This window comes from Podarcis muralis, chromosome Z, assembly GCF_964188315.1.
Source record: "Podarcis muralis chromosome Z, rPodMur119.hap1.1, whole genome shotgun sequence".
In the NCBI taxonomy this organism is placed as follows: Eukaryota; Metazoa; Chordata; class Lepidosauria; order Squamata; family Lacertidae; genus Podarcis; species Podarcis muralis.
In genome coordinates this window covers 36,661,611-36,681,225 of record NC_135673.1, presented here as the reverse complement: position 1 = coordinate 36,681,225, position 19,615 = coordinate 36,661,611, and the positions used below count along the sequence as shown (strand labels likewise).

The 19,615-nt window shown below is 43.4% G+C and overlaps 1 protein-coding gene across 2 annotated transcripts in view; it reads left to right on the top strand.

Moving 5' to 3' along the window:
- PCDH11X (protocadherin 11 X-linked) overlaps positions 1-19,615 on the top strand; it is a 738,698-nt gene that overhangs the window by 396,232 nt on the left and 322,851 nt on the right. For both annotated transcript variants that reach the window (XM_077922718.1, XM_077922719.1), the window contains one exon: positions 6,883-6,954. In XM_077922718.1, coding sequence (XP_077778844.1) covers positions 6,883-6,954 — 72 coding nt within the window. The remainder of the gene's footprint in view (positions 1-6,882; positions 6,955-19,615) is intronic.

Here is a 19,615-nt window from a genome sequence, read left to right as displayed (position 1 = left end):
AGGGCTTGGGCACCCTGGATCATGCGTCTGGCTAGTCTCAGGTAGTCACTTATACCTCATTACGATCCCTGATTTTGACTCCTCTTCAGAGTGAAGCTGGAACCTGGATGCAAGAGACATGGCATATTGTGTGAATGTGCTTCTGTGTTTTGAGCTGTTGGAGATAACTCTGTCCCTTCAATGCTCTTCAGTCATCCATGCTGAATCTGTTCCCCATTACACTTGTAGGTTATTTCAAAGGACTATAGTTTTAAAAGTTACTTGAGCTTTAGTTAAGCATGCCATTATGTGAGCCTGATTTCTGCTAACAACCATGCCTGGTTGCCAGGGAAATTTTTTATTGGTGCCGGGATTGGGGCTTTGGGAGCCGTAACTGTGCCGCTGATGCCATAATGTAACATTCAAACTGAAATCAATCATAGCATCTTCATCTCATTATAGATTTAATTTTCTTCTGTGTATTAAGTTTAAATGTCAGATGGATGAGAGTAAAAGGAGCATAAACAAAGGGACCTGGAATGGTGTTTCCAGTGTTCTGTGAGACCAGGGGAAGAAGGTTTTGTCTGGGGTAAAAGTATGTGTGAATGAGAAAGAGATAATGGAAGATTATCTCTTACCTAGAAGCTTGTGCATTTTCAAGGAGAAATGCAAAAGGATACAGGCAGCAAAGGGCACTGCCCCACCAACCCTAATCTGCCTCCACCTGCCTGCCTTCTTATTTACAACCAGCCTAGGGGTGGCAGCTTCTTTCTTCTTAATCCTTGTAGAGCACAACAGTGGGGAGCAGTGTTGGAAATTCAGATATATAAGCTAGGCAGCAAATGACACCTTAAACCTGGGTTGTGGTTGCCACAATGGCATGCCTATTTTCCAGGGGGTTGGAATAGATGGCTCTTGGCATCCTTTCCAGCACTGCAGTTCTTTGATTCTATGATCTCAACTACATTGCTTGACTGTAGCTTGCTCTTGCAACAATTCATTTGTCCCAGTATGCGAGAAGAAGGAACACGCACAGAGGAAATGGAAATGGTATTAACTATGGACTAAGGCAGAGGTTTTTAAACTGTGGTCTTGAGTTCCATTTGGATGGCCTGTGGAAAAGCTTCAGCGCTGCCAAATATACCTGCACTCAACCCTGTACTTACTTTCCTTGGTGTGATGATGGAGGACTAAGATCCCCAGCAAGGGGCCCATGATTCGCACAGCAGTGCAAAAGTACAAGATGCACATCTTTTTCTGCACACGAGTCAGCTGGCTTGATGGAGATGCCAGTCGCCAACCTGGTGCCCAGAAATCTTTATACAGTCACAATTGGACACGTGCCAGTAGTAAAACATGCCTGGAGTCTGGGCAATTGTGAACACTGGGGAGGAGAATGGGAACAAAACTAGATAGCTAGATAAATGTATACAGTGGTACCTTGGGTTACATACGCTTCAAGTTACAGACTCCGCTAACCCAGAAATAGTGCTTCAGGTCAAGAACTTTGCTTCAGGATGAGAACAGAAATTGTGCTCCGGCGGCATGGCAGCAGGAGGCCCCATTAGCTAAAGTGGTGCTTCAGATTAAGAACAGTTTCAGTTTAAGAATGGAACGAATTAAGTACTTAACCCGAGGTACCACTGTAATGGAAAGAAACGCACACACATCATCACCCACAGCCATCTTACAACAGTAGAGTAAGCTCAACACTGCATCCACCGAAACTTCTCCGAACCGACTAATAGTTATAGGTGGAAATAATTAAATGTTTAAATACGTAGATGTGGGTGTTTCCACCAACAACATACAGTAGTAAAGGCTGAAATAATGATCCTCACAATTCCATTTATTTATTTATTTATTTATTTATTTATTTGGTACTACAGTATCTAAAATGAGCAATTCTTTCAAGTCAAATAGGGTGGCTGTGGCGTTTGCCCATTCCTTGTGATTTTGTTTGTACAGGGGGATGGAAATGGTTAATGTAGATTGACCAATGAGAAAGCTCAGAGGCGGAGCCTACCTGGTTTTGAGGCTCAGTCCAGGGGTTTTACCATTGGGGGATAGGGGAGTCAGAGTCAGACAGAGCCAGTAAAAGACAAACATAGTGGTTGTGACAGCCAGAGTGAGAGACAGGGATAGAACTGAGAGAGAAGAGTGTGACAGTGTGAGATAGTGCCACATCTAGTTAAGGGCGCGAATTTGAGAAATCATTCTGGATATATTTAAAACTTGTTTGTTCTTCAATAAACTTTAATCTTCGTTGTTGACTTTACAACCTGACTGAGACTTAGTATTTCACCAGAAGAAACCTGGTTGGTGGCAGCAGAAGAATAAAGCAGTGGTGTACAGGTCAATAGTCCGTGAAACGACCGGGGGCTCTGTACAAATGCCACAGCTAACTGCTTCCACTAGCACAAAGGGACTGGTGATCCCTCTCCTCTCCCCCCTCACCTCCTGCATGCCCTCTACATTTTTTTCTGGGAGTTTCTGCAATGCTCTGTAACAGACCTGGGGGAGGACATGTGGTTGCAACAAGAGAAAGAAGTTTCATTCTGTAAATGGAAATCATTGCACCAGTGGAAATCCTTTGTTGGCTATTAAGATGGTGTCAAATGGAACACTCCTGTAATCATGTGTGTATAGATTAGTTTTTGAAGATGCTTATTGATGAAGAAATTAGCTGTAACCATTAGAACAGTGCTTTTCTCTTGGTTCATGAAGTCTGCCTTCTATTCTGGCTCTGCACCTACAGTGCCATGTTTTCTAGTGAATACAGAGTCTTGCCCCATATCAGAGAAATATGTAGCCATATTTGGGAAACAGAGAAAGAGGAAAATATCAAACCTGTTCCCAACAACACTGTCTTTAATGAAGTACAGTGGTACCTCGGATTACATACGCTTCAGGTTACATATGCTTCAGGTTACAGACTCCGCTAACCCAGAAATAGTGCTTCAGGTTAAGAACTTTGCTTCAGGATGAGAATAGAAATCGTGCTCTGGCGGTGCAGCAGCAGCAGGAGGCCCCATTAGCTAAAGCGGTGCTTCAGGTTAAGTACAGTTTCAGGTTAAGAATGGACCTCCGGAATGAATTAAGTACTTAACCCGAGGTACCACTGTATGCAGTTTCTCAGAATCCTCTAAGATCTTTCCTCTGGAATGCTTTTTCTCACTACTGAATAAGAGAGAGAGAGAGAGAGAGAGAGAGAGAGAGAGGTTAAAGGACATAAGAAATGGCCATTGTGCACATTCACCAGGCCTCCCATGAAGAAGGAATTGTGCACATTTCCCAGTCAATAGACATAAACACCAGCAAGCCTTGGGAAATGTGCATGTGTAGACTAAATTTTGTATATTATCTGGTCATTATACATGATTCCCCACCCCCCACCCCTGCACACACATACATCAGAGAGAGGGAGGGGGAGGGAAGGAGGGAAAGATCATGGATATAATGCACATTCATCTCTGTGACTTGTTTAGCTTTATTGAAAAAAATCTCAGTCAATGTCCTTCAGGAAGTCAGAGGGTATATTTGCTGTTTACCAAAATCTAGTATGAAGCTTCACTACATTAGGAAACAAAGCCTAGTGTTTGCCATTCATCTCAGGCGCTGGTTCAAGGCAAGCAGGTGCAATATACTCACACAAGAATTTAGTAAAGATACTCTGGAGGCTGCAGTGGCACCTCCGTCCCTGTGCTCATAAAAAGCCATAGCATTTATGGGCAGAGTTGAGCAATCATTATGCACATTAGCTGGTTTTGCAAGGTGGCTGGAAAATGAGATGTAATTTCACTGGGGAGGGGAGAATGGGCTGCCTCAGCAAAAGGGATTTTTTAAAGGCGACTTTAATTCATCCAGATCATATGAATTTTCATTAATTCATTTATTTATTTCTAATTAGGAGATCCGCCAAGTTGTAAGATTTTAAAAAAAAAAAGTTGAAAGGCCAATGAGCTATTAAATTCCACATCTTTTACAAAAACACTTTTTTAAAAAGAAGCAGCTTTAAAGAAAGTTGCCTCTTTTTCAGTTCCTGTAATAAAAAAAACCCACATTGCCTAAGTCTCTCTCTGTCTCTCTCTGTCTCTCCTCTCTGTGTGTGTGAAAAACACATTCAAACTTGTTTTAATAATTAAGCTTACAAGGTTTATCCAGACTGCATACAAACAGGGTCACCACTTTAAGGCCAAACTAGACACTGGAGATGCATGAATGCATCTCCACCCTGTTATTTATGCATGCATCTATTGCCAGATTTAGATTGGGGTCTCAGTGCAGGGTGATAGTTAACTCTCCCTCCCCATCTCCGAGCTGCTGTTAGCTGAGGAATGGGAAAGACACAGCGAGCTGTAGCTAATAGCAGCTTTGAACAAGGGCAGGGTTTGTAGTAGGACCACAACATGCTGCATCCCATTCCAAATTACCTTTGAGAAATGATTTTGGTAAAAATGATAAAAAGAGGAGATGGAAAGATGCCCACACAGGCATCCAACGTCACTTCCAGAGCTGTTTGGGTGTGCAGATCATACACAGGATGAAGATTGTATGAGGGAGAGCAAGGGTGTTAGGGAATGTCCACCCACTCTGTCCCCAATTTATTTTGTTGCTTTCACAAGTTCTGCATTAGTAGGATTTTATACTGCCTTCAGGAATGAAAGAAACTCCTGACTTCAGAAGTTCACCCTTCAACTTATGGAGGGTTTTAAATAAGGAGGCCACATGACGGGGGGCAGGACTTGCCAGCATATACATTGCTCTCATTTTCATGATTTTCAATCCTCTAGGAGCCATATAGAAGGGGTTCTCCAGGCAATATAGAGGGGTGTAAGTTTATTTGCTTTTCTTTTGCATTTGTTCTTTACGCTTCATCCTACGAATAAGATTTGTCCACCTGAATTCAGAAAAGGAAAACATTGTGTGACCAGGCCGCGACAGCCCCAGCCCCCAGGGATCATTAGAAAGGAACAAAGACCCTGACAATGTGTTATGGAATTAAAATTAGGCCACAACTCTATTAAACTTCCGAATGTAGGAGGACCTTGGCTTAGGCCTTGGGCGTGTATCCCTCCCAGCCCCAAAGCCGAGGGGAACTGGGGCACATCAGGGTTAATGGGATATGGGGGTGTTCTGCGAGACGTATGTGTAGCAGGCAGCCCCACCCATACCCCTACATGCAGGGTAGTTCACTGACAACCTTTCAGTCTATGACCAGTGACACCCATATTACAACCCCTTAAATCGCTGCCACGGTGGGTGAATCACCACTTCACACACACACCCACACCCATTATATGGAAGAAAAGACTAAAGGATTCCACCCAAGGCCATAAACCGCCAAAGTTGTAATGAATTGCTACGGGGGAAACAAAACCTGCCAATGCAGGAAAATTTATTCCCAGTCCTTCTTCCCAGACAGCAACCAGTCAAAGACCATAGGAGCGCCCGCTAAGCAGGAAGAAAAAGTTAACCTGCAAACAAGAAAACACTAAACAAAAGGAGGGGTGGGTGGGTGAATCTCCTGAGCTGACTGCCTGGCTACTATTGGCTCCACCCCCTGTATATAATTGGGACTGGCCCCACCTCCCAGCAATGAAACTTGACTACTGAGGCTGGGCGTGAACCTCCAAATAATACTGAGAGGCAGGCCAGCCCCTGTTTGCCATTAATCTCCATGGGAACTGTAGCACCATGTGCGATCCTGCAAAGGGCACCCACAATGTAAAGTGTGAATGCTCATTGTCCTTTTGGCAGTGCAACATATAAATTAGCACATGCACACTTTATGCAAATCTGTGCCTACCCTCATACTCTCTTGCGTTGATGCATTGCTTCTTTTTTGTCACTGCATAAGTGGTTACCTTCTTCATGGTGCTGATAACAGTGGAAGTGTCCATATGCCAGGACTCATCCCAGGCATAGGAAAGGGGTGCTCAAGTCCAGCCATGGCAGGTTATTTCCAGACATCCATGAAAAATAATACAGTAGACCTGGATTAGTCCCATAGCAGAAGATAGAGAGATATGCTAAGGCACATTTTATTTTCTTATTTGTTAACATTTCTTTGCATCCTCATAACAAAAGTTATTTGAACAGCTTATTGCTGTGATTCCCCCTGGGTACTATGATCCAGATCAGGAGTAGGAAGCACTAGAGGAAGAAGAGTCTGAAGTGGAGGGGGCGAGACAAAAGAGCAGAGTACTTTCAATGAACCCCACCCCATCTCCCAGATTTTCAGAGGCTGCCTCTTTTCTACTCATGGAGGAGAAGGGACTGTTAGAGAATGTGAAGGCTGAGCATATCTCAGAGGTGCCACATTCTGCAGCACAGTGGGAGGGATCTAGCAGTGTATGTTACTGAGAAGTGGCACAACAAGAAAAGAGAGATGAATTCCGCCTTCAGGCCAAGAATTCCCTCAGGGGCAGGAATTCTCACAAGCTGCTGGGCATTCTCTGCCTCTTCTTAAAAGGTTGGCAAGGTAGGTGGGGAAACTCACTGGAACAACTTCACAGCTCCTGTGCAGTCTTTGAAGCTATGTTATGGATCTTGGAAATCTGTACCTTGGTGCTGATCCTGGACCAGAACTATCGTTGCTGTCCTTTCGTCATGTAAGGGTGCGGGGACTGTGGTCTACTCTTTCCATGATGCTGAATTGATCACACTTGTCTGCTACAATAACCTTCCCCTCCATTACTTACAAGGAAGTATCTGTTGTCATTTTTTTGGCAGCAGCCAGCACACTTACAGCAACTATAAAAACCATTTAAATACAGTGAATTATTATAACGCCATAATCCTTTCACTGATGTTCATACAAACATGCACAACTGTATGCCAAATGTTTATATCCTGGCCTGAAAAATACTGACTGTTCATATTTCTCTTTCTTTCTGCAAGCATTCAAAAGAATCTGGAAGACCCCAAACACCATTAAAAGAAACAAGTCTAGAGTCGTGGACTCAGCCACAGGTAAGAAACAGCATTTGCATTATCTCTCCTTTTCTCATGTTGTCCTAGAGCAAGGATTGAGAAAGCATGGCACTCCATATGAAGCTGAGTACCCAACCATAGCTGTCAACCTTCCCTTTTTTTGCGGGAAATTCCCTTATTCCAGCACCGCTTCCCGCTGCTATCCCGGATTGTTAGATATCCCGTAGACTGTCCCCGGGGACAGATGAGGCTGCTGATCCCTTATTTTCAAATCTGAAAGTTGACAACTATGTACCCAACTCCCATCAGCCCCAACCAACATGGCCAATGATCATGGATAATAGGAGCTGTAATCCAACAAGATATGGAGTGTCATAGGTCCCCAGAGAATTACTGTATATTGATTTTAAATATTTTGGTTTGTGTACAGCATATAGTCCTCTGAAAACAAGCAATGGTAAATGCTGTACTTCAAAAATACATATATTTTAGGCCTCTCATTTTCTTAGATCCTGCTCAAAAAATGACAGGATTATTAGACACACTATAAGAATGTGCTCACTTCTTAGTAGTTCTGAGTATCCTGTATTCAGTTTAGTTTGGCAACTTGAACTTTGAGGTTTGAGAAGAAACTTGGCGTACATTTCTCTGTCTAGCAGTTGCAGATTAATCTGGCAGCAGTCACAACCAGCTAAATTGGAAACATCCTGAATCATACTAGGACACACATTTAAAAGGGTGGCCCATAATGCTGGCTACATGGTGTAGGGAGATTCAGGCAGACAGTAGAACCAGTAGGCTATACTGGAGGACCAGAGTAACAGTAAGTGTCCAAGAATGCAAGGTACTCGTGCTGTATCTCGTGTGACACAACCATTCCTGGACTTGTACCACTTCCGCAAACAGAGTGGGGAAATCAAATGTTTGCATGCTCTAAGAGATAAATACATTTTGTGCAAGCAAAACTGGAAATTCACTTCCAACATGCTAGTTTTCTATTTGCTTGGAGGGTGAGTGTTTTTGTTGAACTATGGAAAAAACATTCGAAAATGGCATCCTTTATTCGCCTCCTGACAAAGCAGTCCCCAAACAGTTGGTACATGTGAGAAATTAGAAATAAATTTTAAAATATGCTGTGGAATTGTGGAGAACTGAAATTAAGATTGGAAAAATAGAGAGGGAGAGGGAGGGGGAGAGAGAGAGAAATTGAGACTAACCAAAAGTGACAGATTTGTCCAACCCTACACGGGGGGCAGAGTATTGGTGCAATTTGGGAATATGTACAAAATTGCACTAACTGCTTGGTCTGTTTCTTGAACAGCCCTTTTCCCACATCTATTTAGGGTTAGGGCGCCAGCTGTGGTTGAAACAGCTCAAGACCACAGGACTCTGGTATGACTAATCCAACTTTTCCTTTCTCCAAAGAATTTGGGTATGTGCAATAGTGGGTATAAAGCCAAGGCCGCAATCAGCAGCAGTAGGTGGTGGTGGTAGTGAAGTAAATTGTGGTGGTGATGGAGCTCTCTCCAAACTTTGATCTCTTTGTATATTTGGACCTATTCAGTTTAACCTCTAAGAGCAGGTTAGACTGACAAATCAAAAGGGGGAAGACTCTGAAGCTTTGCTAGACTAGTCGGCTGGTGTTGCACAACTCTCCTGGTCACACTGGTATAGGTATGATATCAAAACATTATTAGGCGGATGCTCTTAAAGAAGCATTCTCCAAGGCCAAGGCCCATCAAGCCTAGAACTTTCCTTTCACATTGGCCAACTAGATGCCTATTAGAAACCTGGTTCTTTTTTAATGTATGCACATTATTACTAGTATGTGTGTGAGTGTGTAGGAGGACCACCAGTCACATGGGGCATGGTCATGCAAATTGGCCCATATTCAAGGCAAACTGCAGTGGTGCCGAGTCTCTAACAAGCCACTGACAAACAGAAATGTACAAATTAAGTCAGTGTCTGTGGAAATTATGAGAAGATCATTAACTCTGGGGATGGAATTCTATTTAAGTCTTCAGAATGACAGCTTAAAGGCTGAAAGCTTATCAGCAGAACATTTTAAAATCTTAAGGTCCACTGGTTTTGACCCAACAGAAAAGAAATTATGTTCATGCAATTCAAGGGATGAGAAAAATGATGAATGAGTACATTCATGGACAACATTTAACTTGAAGACTATATAATGTGTTATAAAAGGAGGATTCTTGATTAGCTACAGTTATTTGATATTGCTTTGTGTCTTTATGTAATTGTTTTAGGGTTGCAGAGTTGAGCAGATTAATGTTTTCATATTAACTTAGAGATGGGAGGAAAAATTGACAAAACTTGGATTTTAATTATATTTTCTGTTTTGGCAGGCCTCACAAACTCTTTCTTTCTTTCTTTCTTTCTTTCTTTCTTTCTTTCTTTCTTTCTTTCTTTCTTTCTTTCATGTCTGCATTTATTCCAAATTACTGCTCAATAATTTCACCAGCTGGTTTTGCCTGTCTTGCTGTTTTTCTTGTAGTTCAAAACTATCTTTAGTTAAGTTGTACTGTATATGGTGGAGTTCAAGCTGTACATGGTGCTTTACATCACACAATTCTCTCTCAGTGTGAATTTATTTACTTGAAACATTTTTTTTTTAAAAAAAAATTACTCTGCATTTTGGCTGAAAAGACTTGCAGGGCAGCTTACATGAGATCAATAACAAACAAGACATTATCTGTCCAGACATTTTAAATCTGAAAGACACAACACAAAAGGAAAAAGGGAGCAGACAGGACCAAGCAAATTCAGACACTGGTTGCAGTTGCAAAGTTGAACAACGGAATTGTTTGGCATGTTGCCAGTAGTGGCTGGTATTGTGGCACAGTTGGGGCTGTATTACCGACTTGGCTTGAATTGCCCAAGTGTCGTGAAGCCGCCATCAAGCCATTTGGGTGAAACAAGAACCACAGACACAATTCATTGGAGATTAAAATTAGGCCACAACTGTATTGATTACAGATGTAAGTGAGTTTTGTCTTGGCATTGGGTAGCCTATTAAGACCTCCAGCCTGCCTGCTGGAAGGATACCTGAATGCTATATATAGCTGTAGTACAGAGAGCCAGAAGTCTTTTTTCTTTTTCTTCTTCTTTCTCTAATTTTTCTTTCTTTCTCTTTCTTTAGAATTTTCTTCTTCTTGTCTTTCTTCCTTTTTTAAAAAAAGACCAAGTAGCTGTTTTATATCAGTGTAGATACTTCATAATGGATATGTATTTTTGTATATCTCTGAGTAAGTATCAATAAATATTTTTTTAAAAAAATAAAAATGGATACCTGGGGGTCAAGCCTGATGTGGGTAAGAACAATGACATACTTAAAATAGGTGCTGCCCCACAAGGTTGCCATGCTGGGGAGTGATATGGTCCTTGGCCCCTGCCTGGGCATTTGGCCAGCAGCTCCTCCTCCCCTTTGAATCCCTTTAATGGGATACCACACCTCCAGAGAACACAGTTCCCCTTCCACACTGACTAGAAGCTAACCCAATGCTATATCCGCCACAGTTAGGATCATTGTGAGGAAGGCAAAACCCTCAGAGAGGCCCTATTAGTCTGATGGGACAAATTCCTCCTGGCCCTGAATACGGCATCTGTAAAACCATAGCAAGTTCTAGCAAATACATTCATTGCCAACAAGCTGTAAGACCGTGACTAGGGGGTCCATGCAGTCTTGTGTACCCTCAAAACCAACAGTGGCTTGCTGGGTGGGACAACACTGCTATTCTAGCTTTCCAGCAGGTGTCTCACTGTTGCTTACTGGGAACAAGATTGGGAGGGAGAGGCAGCACGGTGTTTGCTCATTATAATGGAAGCACACTAGAAGTTTGAGATTGTTTATGCAGATCATTTGCACTGCACTGACCTCCCCATTGCCTCACCCCTCCCATTAAGCAATAGCAACCCATGCACCTGGAAGCTAGCACAGTTCAACCCCACCTGGTGAGCCACTTCTGCTGAAAACAGCTCTCAGAGGGTTGAGGAAACTATCATCTGTTTGGTAGTTTGGAGCTGTGCTGTAGGAGGAAGGAATCGTCACAGACTGGGGACCTTATCTGAACCATGCAAGATTCCTCTACCTGATTTCAGGCAAATCTCCCCTGCCACAGGCCACAGAGATGGTAGGTCCCTTGACCCTCTAGAAAAGCTTTTCAGGGGAGACATGGGAACGCAAGGGGGGAAATAGGGGAGTGAAAAATTGGTTGTCCAAGCTGCCTTCTGCTCACAAAACGTTGGATACAGCACTTTATTGTCAGGCTGCATTATGTCAGCCTGCCTAGCAGAACAATTCAGACAGATTATCCCTGTCTACATGTTGTTTCACAATTTGAATTGAGCAACGAGTCAGGCATGTAAACCATATTTGTACATGGGAAACTGCTAGGGTTGAAGTTGACATCTGGGATGGGGGGTGGAATATAGCTGTTGTGCATCAGGTATAGGTTTACTAAGAGTTATTGCTCTGATTGCTGGTTTTAGCTGTTTCCACCTCAATCACAGATTGTGTTTTCTCTGGTCCATCTTTTCCTCCTTCTAACAAATGCCAGTGCTATAAGGAGACCAATGAGCCAGTAAGTTTGAAATTGAATCGTCTTTCAGAAAAGCTTGAGTACAAACATGTTTACTCTCTCCCGCTCCTGTAACTTCCTACCTCCTCTAATGATGCAATATAGCAACAGTGACTGGGACATGATTTTGCATGAATCTGAAAATCCTTTGCATCAACCATGGTTTGGGTTGCATTCAAATCCTTTGCTGAAACCACTGCATTACAAATTGAACTTTGCAAGGGAAATAAACCATGCAGCAATTTGTGCCAGATGACTGGAGCTGGTTAGGGCCTTTGTACCTTCAGATAATTGAAATGGGGAATGGTTTGTTGCCCTGTCATGAGAACATAGCTGTGGATTTATCTTAGAGGGTCTAACTGCTTAGCTCCCCCAAGAGCCTTACAAATTGACAGGAAGCTTGGAAGCTGTAAGTGGAATAGAGTTCCCTCTTTATCCTCAGCTACAATCATGCTAACCAAGGTAAGCAGTGTTGGGTTCTTCTTTTTGAGTTATTCAAGGGTGCATATTGTGCTTTGGTACTATTCTTTTTGGACAGCAGAGATGGGGAACCTTTTTTATTATTATTATTTATATCCCGCCCTCCCCAGCCGAAGCTGGGCTCAGGGCGGCTAACAACAATCAAATAACCAAATAGTTGAATAATCACACATTCTAAAATATTTCATTATAAAAATTAATTAAAATCAAATTGATGGCAACCAAAATACTGTGCAGGTTGCCAGAGGAGGGAGTCAGGCTGCGCCCTGACCAAAGGCCTGGTGGAACAACTCTGTCTTGCAGGCCCTGCGGAAAGATGTCAGGTCCCGCAGGGCCCTAGTCTCTTGTGACAGAGCGTTCCACCAGATTGGAGCCGCAGCCGAGAAGGCCCTGGCTCTAGTTGAGGCCAGCCTAACCTCTCTGAGGCCTGGGACCTTAAGGATGTTTTTATTTACAGACCGTAGGTTCCTCTGTGGGGCATACCAGGAGAGGCGGTCCCGTAGGTACGAGGGTCCTAGGCCGTATAGGGCTTTAAAGGTTAAAACCAGCACCTTAAACCTGATCCTATACTCCACCGGGAGCCAGTGCAGGTGGTATAGCACCGGGTGAATGTGATCTCGCAGCGAGGACCCCGTAAGGAGTCTCGCTGCGGCATTCTGTACCCGCTGGAGTTTCTGGGTCAGTCTCAAGGGCAGCCCCACGTAGAGCGAGTTACAATAATCCAGTCTGGAGGTGACCGTCGCATGGATCACAGTGGCTAGGTCAGGGCGAGAGAGATAAGGGGCCAACTGCTTAGCTTGGCGGAGATGAAAAAATGCCGCCTTTGTTATAGCTGTAATCTGCGCCTCCATAGAGAGGGAGGTATCGAAGATTACACCCAGACTCTTAACGGACGGTGCTGGCACCAATTGCACCCCCGCAAGAGATGGGAGTTGCCCCCTCGATCCCATATCGTCCCGCCCCAGCCAGAGGACCTCTGTCTTCGCAGGATTTAACTTCAACCGGCTCCCACGTAACCATCCAGCCACAGCTTCCAGACATCTGGTCAACCTTTATTACCCTGAAGACTATATTCTCTCAGCAGTAATATGCCAGGGTTGCAAATGCCACTTGTGGGTGAGGCTAGGGCCAGTGGTGGGAAGGGCCACAGCTTGGCAGCAGAACATCTGCCTTGAAGGTGTCTGGTTCAATCCCCAGCAGCTCCAGGTAGGGTTGGGAGAAAGTCTTGCCTGAAATCCTGTAAAGCCACTGCCAGTTATTGTAGATAGTACTAAGATAGGTGGACCAATGGTCTAACTCAGTATAAGGCAGCTTTCTATGTTTTCCCCTATACCCCATCTCTCTCTATTCACATCTGTTCACACTTATGCTCTCTGCCCTTTCTCTTACACACATACACCAATTTGTGCTATCTGTTCCCACCCTCTCACATGCATGCACACTGTCTCTTCATCCACCTACCTGATTATTTGGGATCACCCGTGTGATTGAAGCTGCCCTCTCTTGATATGGCATTTCTGATTGGCTGAGATCACTCACTCTGCTCCTTGAAGACACACATGGCATGAAGCATACTCGGCTAGAAGTCAGTTACCTGGCTCTTGCCCCTCCCTCTTGATTAAACACAACCAGATCAAACCAGAACATTATGGGGTGAATGTTCTTATGATTGAGGGTATGCTCCGCCACCCACAAAATATATTTATTTCTCTGTAGCAAATTTAAGGGCGCCACCTGTGGCGTACTCTGTGTGTATGTGTGGGGACACACACAGGGGTGGTTGCTCCAGGAGCAAAATTGTTAAGGTGCAAAATTCCAACACCCAGTGCTGCCTCAATCTAGCTATGCACTTTTGTTGCTGGGTTCTGTTGAAAATGCCTTCTCCATGAAAACAAGGAAATGACCTCTCCATACAATGGAATGACTCCTCTTTTCTTATCTCTGCAATGCCCTGGGTGATGCTGACACTGTTAAGCAATTGAATGTGCATGCAGATTCTGTCCATTGCCCTCCCTCCCTCCTTCCCACCCACCCACCCATCCAGCCCTGGGTACTGGCAACCCATGCTACGCTACTGCTTTCCACCCCTCCATAATGGGTCCCAGCTGCATCCCTGCTACGACTGCGGCAGGAGCTAGCTGGCTTGCTTTCAATAAAGTGTGCTTCATGCTATGGTTCAAGACAAACGACACCCCTGGGAATCAATAGAGTTCTGGGGGTGGGGGTCTCCTTTCTGTCAGAAATGCAGGCTATACACTATATTGAAAATGCTTTCTATCCTGGAAGATAAATAGACTCTCCAGTGATGTCTGATTGGTGTTTTTAATTTGTTTTTTACAATCACATGATGGCTTATTCTGTTTTGGTCTTGCACTCCTGCATTAATTTCCAATTTAAAAAGTAAGATAAGTATGATTGCAAGATTAACACAAGCTATTTCAAGTTTTAAGAGTTCACCACCTTCCATCACCATTGTGAGGTGGCCGTCTCCAACGGTCATAATAATGGGAACATCCCAGAGACCCTCAGGAGCTTTCTGGGTAAAGATCTAGGCCAATTGTTTTTAAGGGATAAAAGAAAGCAAAGAGAATAGAACATATTTTGTGATCTATGGGCAGGGCTTACTGAGATATTAAACACCATGCATTATTTCATGTTCCTCCACTGTCTGATTAAAGCATGTGGCTGCTAAGCTATTTCAGCTTCCCAGTTAAGGGGACTCATAAACAGTTTTGGTTTTACAGAGGTCAGTTAGCTTGACATATTCCGAGTCTTTCTATGGTTATTTCAGCTTTGGGAGCAATCTCCTTTAAATTCAATTTTCCACAGTTGTGTCTTGGACTCAGAGATCAAAGGATGTCAGATCAAATCTCTGTTTCCAAAAGAGCGGAAAACAGAAGGTGTGTGTGTTTGTCAAATTGAGCACCAGGTACCATATTGGAAGTATATAACAACATTTTGCTGCATGCAGATGACCTCACTGACATGCCACTCAGATTGCAAGCTCCTGGGGGATTGAATCTAACTCTCTTTGCTCATACTGCATCATGCAGCTCCAGGTCCATGCTGTTACATCACACTACTAGCATGATTAGCATTGGTTGAAACTATAGATATGAAACAAAAATGTAAGACAAGGCAGTAAAACAATAACATATCAAAACAAAACAAATCAAATCAAAACAAAACAAAACATAGAAGCACATTTTGAAACTTCTTTAGACTCAAGGATTCCTTCCATTTCAGTCTTCATCTTGCCAAGACTCAAAAAATACTGCTTATCACTTCCAAATTGTGCCTTACATCTAAACAAACTAGACAAATGGTATCATCATCATTCTCTCCCATGCAGGGTCTCAAGGCCATGTCTAGTTAAAATGGTCCATATTCAATATCACTCATCTCATTCTACTCTCACACATCCACCAATGCACACAAGCACACTATCCACCCAATCAATCAACATCTTGAAGTCTTATTTCACTGCATCCTCACTGAAAATCTGGTTTGCTGGAAGTGCTGTTGCTGGTGGTGATGGAAGGGGAAATGAATTTTGTACAATGACTACCTGCTAGGTTTCCAGTCAGACATCTTGGGTCAATATGTCCTGGCATCAAATACAGCATGCTCTCTGACCTTCTAAACATTCATCATGTTCTTCAGTACATTTGTATTGAAAGGGAACAACTTGTTTTCAAATATTGCTGTGTGTATTATAAGGACACAGGAAAGAGTGGAAAGACCAGGGGCTGCTATGGTAATTTATGCTGCCCATGCCCTTGCCTTTCAAGCTACCTGAGCACATTTCCAATCGACAGCCCCAGAGTAAATATACATCAAACAAAATTGGCTTCTCCGTTTGGAGAACCCACTTCAGTAGCTGCAGTAATATATGGACCTTCTTGACAACTGCCATATATTTGCCGACCCTCCCCTTGAGCTAAAGCCAAGGCACAGGTGACCCTGAAGGTTAGCATACTCTGTTCATAAAGCATTTTCAATAAGGTTCTTTCTTAGCCGCCTTCAATGTCCAGTGATTAAAACCTCATTTGTAATCATTTCCAGCTGGTGGACATCTGCAAATACTTTATAGGTTGGACTTACATGCTAACCACAGGATGTTGGGTCTTTTATTACCAGTTGTTACTGCTTAAGTGATTGACTGACTTGTTACGCAGTAAGATGCAGGAGGAGATGCCTAACAGTTGTGTGGCCACCTCTGGGGGGAAATGCCAGAGATATGGGTTCCAGAGGCTGCATAGTTCCAAGGAAGCGAGAGAAGCCTTCATTAGGCATAGCTGGAGCCACTTTCTTCACAGCAGGAGCAAATTTATCATTTCAGCTACCCAAAACTGCTGGAAGGTGCACAAAGACCGGGAACATTTTTTATTTGTTATATGTTTTAATTAGCATATATTTCTGTATCACTTTTGTATTAAAAATATCGAAATCTGTCAACAGTAACAAAATACAAAAGGGGGGGGGGACCATATTATGTGAGGTTATCCAATCTGTTATACAAGATAGATTGAGTGATAGATTGATAAGTAGCAACAGACAAGTAAAAGCAATAGTCTCCAATGAGTCTTAAAAGCCTTTGTAGCCATGAAGCTTTTGCTCTACCTTCATTTAAGGTGGCAGTGTGCCTCTGAATACTGGTTGTTTGGAAACACAAATGGGGAGAGTACTGTTGTACTCAAGTCCTGCTTTTGGACTTTTCCATAGGTATCTGATTGACTACTATGAGAGCATAGCACAGAGTTAGTTCAGCCTTTGGCCTGATCCGGCAGAGCTCTTCTAGATGCTATTTTTGTATGTAGCCTTAAAAGTTAGGTTAAAAGTTGTTAATCTAAAGCAGAGGTCACCAACCTTTGGGGTGGGACTATGGAGACATCACATCCTATCACATACCATGGCCTATTCTACTTGCTGCAATTGAATGCTTCTTCAGTTTCAATTGGAGCAGCAGGAGGAAACCCAGTGGGTGCCATGGAAGGCTTTGGAGGGGTGTAGATGTGCACCACCCGGGCATCACATGGGTGACCAGTTTTCTTGCCAAGGCTCACATTCGGAACATAATCTATACGCTAAAATGATTCTTTGCCTGGACGCAGAAACCAAAATCGCGTGGCCAAAATTGTACCACCCATAAACGAGAGAGAGGTACCCACACATTCAAGGATTGTGGAAGGACCAAAAGGAAATTCTGAAGAATATAGATAAGGTTGAGGGGAAGAATTTGAGCAACAGCACAATGATAACTGAGCACACTTAGGGGCCAAAGAATGTTGACAAGAAAGCAACAGAAAGCTTGGGAGGGCAGGGAAAGGGGAAAGGAATCCTGGAAGCAGAGGCGGATTTAGGGCAGTGTGACCAGTTCTGCTGCACTGGCTGCTGAGCCTAAGGAGCACTGCAGAGCACCAAAAACGTGATGTAGAGATTTGAGCAGAATGGAACGCGAGGGAAGGGGTGCATTTTGGCCTTGCACTGGGCACCACTGAAAGTTGATAGACCAAAATCTGCCTTTGCTGGCAAAGGGCACAGCTGGCGCCTACTTGCTTTGAATAATAAAGTGTGTCAATGAACATGTACAAAGCTGCTTTAGAACTGATTAGCCAGAGCAAGCTTTTGTCTCAGAATAGGATGGAGGCTCTAAGGTGGTGACTGCAATTCCTGGCAGAATTTTAGAAAATTTGTGTTAATGAAGGCAGGTTCTGAATTGGCACCTTTCAAGGGCAGGGATAAGTTTTTGGCAAATTGCTATTGGATTCTTTCCCAAGGGTGGTACTGGAGGCTAATTTGGAGTACCCTGCTCAGCCAAGATGGCTCTATAAATTTTGAGAGTAGCTAAAATAGTTTCTAATACGATTAGTGAAATGTCTGGGAGGCATTCTGTACGTACTGGTGTGGCCCTTGTCTTGAGAAAGAGAAGTTAGAAGGAGATTTTGTAATGAGCACAAGTGAATCTTTAGGAAGCTGACACTTGCTTTTAATGAGATGGGAAAGCAGCTAAAAAGTTCAAATCCTAATTACCAATGATTGAGGGTAAGTTTATTTTCCTCCTTTCTCATCTTTACAGAATCACGTTGTAATCTCAGAGCAGTGGATAACAACATCCCTAATCCAATATTTTAACAGTAAATAATTTGATGATGGGAATTGCTTCACTAATCTCTTAGGCTGCCAACGGTACAGTTAGAGAATCCACAGGGGGTTCACTAATCAGTTTTTTGTAGACGAAATCAGCTCTGGCAATTTGTCTACATTCAAAACAGCCTGCAGCTGGAGAGAAAGCTAGTCAGGCAGCTTTAGGTTCCTTCAAGGGAAGTGAAAATTGTGTTTTGTACTCCCCCCCCTTAATAGAGCCAAGATGGTTGGGGAAACAAAAACTTTATTATAGAAATATATCTTCAGCATGTTGAAATTTAAGGAGTGCTAAATGCAATCTGAATTGTGAGAGCATAAATTGCCCTATTGTCTCTAAACTGCAGATTGTGGGAGGCATCCAACTAACATGCTCTGTCAGCACAAGGGTTTCTGCTTGCTCAACAGAACATTCCCCCCTTTCCTGTCTCCATGCATGCCCCACACCTTCCACAAATCTATTCCAGAGGGTTGGGGAACCCCTAGAACAGTTTTAGGGGGTGCACAGGGGGAGGAGGGAGGGAGGTCCATTGCACAAGTGGGCTGACGGAACGTGTTAGTTGCACCACGTTCCAGTGGTGGGCAGAGTCAGAGTGAAAGGTGGTGGGAGCAATCAGTGATGCACTTACCTCTCTACAGTAGGCTACATTTCATTCACAGGAAAGTCAGAGGTTTCTGCGCCCACATGCCTCTCTCCATACTCCATCCATGCAAGAAAAGGAACATTATCACAGTTATAGACACATTCCAGCCAGGCAAAAATGTTTGAGGATAATATAAGCAGGGTCTGTGAAAGACCCTGGGGAGAGAGTGTGTGGCCTACGGAGAGTCCCAAGGGCCAAATAAAAAGGCTTGGAGAGGTGATTTCGGCACCCAGGGCTTGATGCTCCCCACCTTTGACCTAACGTTATATATGGATGAGCTTACCTCCCATATAAATTACTCACATTGTGTGTTGATGTGCTGCCCAGATTTTATGGATCCCTAAGTTGCTGCCAGGAATGGTGAGCTGCTGGCAGGAGAGCAGCAAGTTACACTCATAGCAAACTTGGTCAGGTCATGTGTTTTTTTTAAATATCCATGGATTACTTCTGCATGGGTTTATTTGTTTTTTTTTTTTTGGAATAAACCTTTCGGAAACACAAACGGCTAGAGAAATAATATGGTTGGGGAAAACTTGGCTAAATTGTTGTTCTATGGCAGGGTTGGGGGGACAGATTAGGAAATGGTCCCCTAGCATAAGGATGGGGAATTTAAGATGTTGCAGGTGTTGTTGTACTCCAGGTTCCATCAACCTCAGCAAGCATGACTAATGCCCGGGCATAAATGGAGTTGTAGTCTAACAACATCTGGAGGGTCATTCCCCCCCTCCATCCTTGTGCTAGTGGAACAAACCATTTTACAATCTAATGCTGTCTAGGGATTGGGAATATAGGGATGGGGATTTGAGCATGTAGCAACTGTCTGAGGAATGGATAATA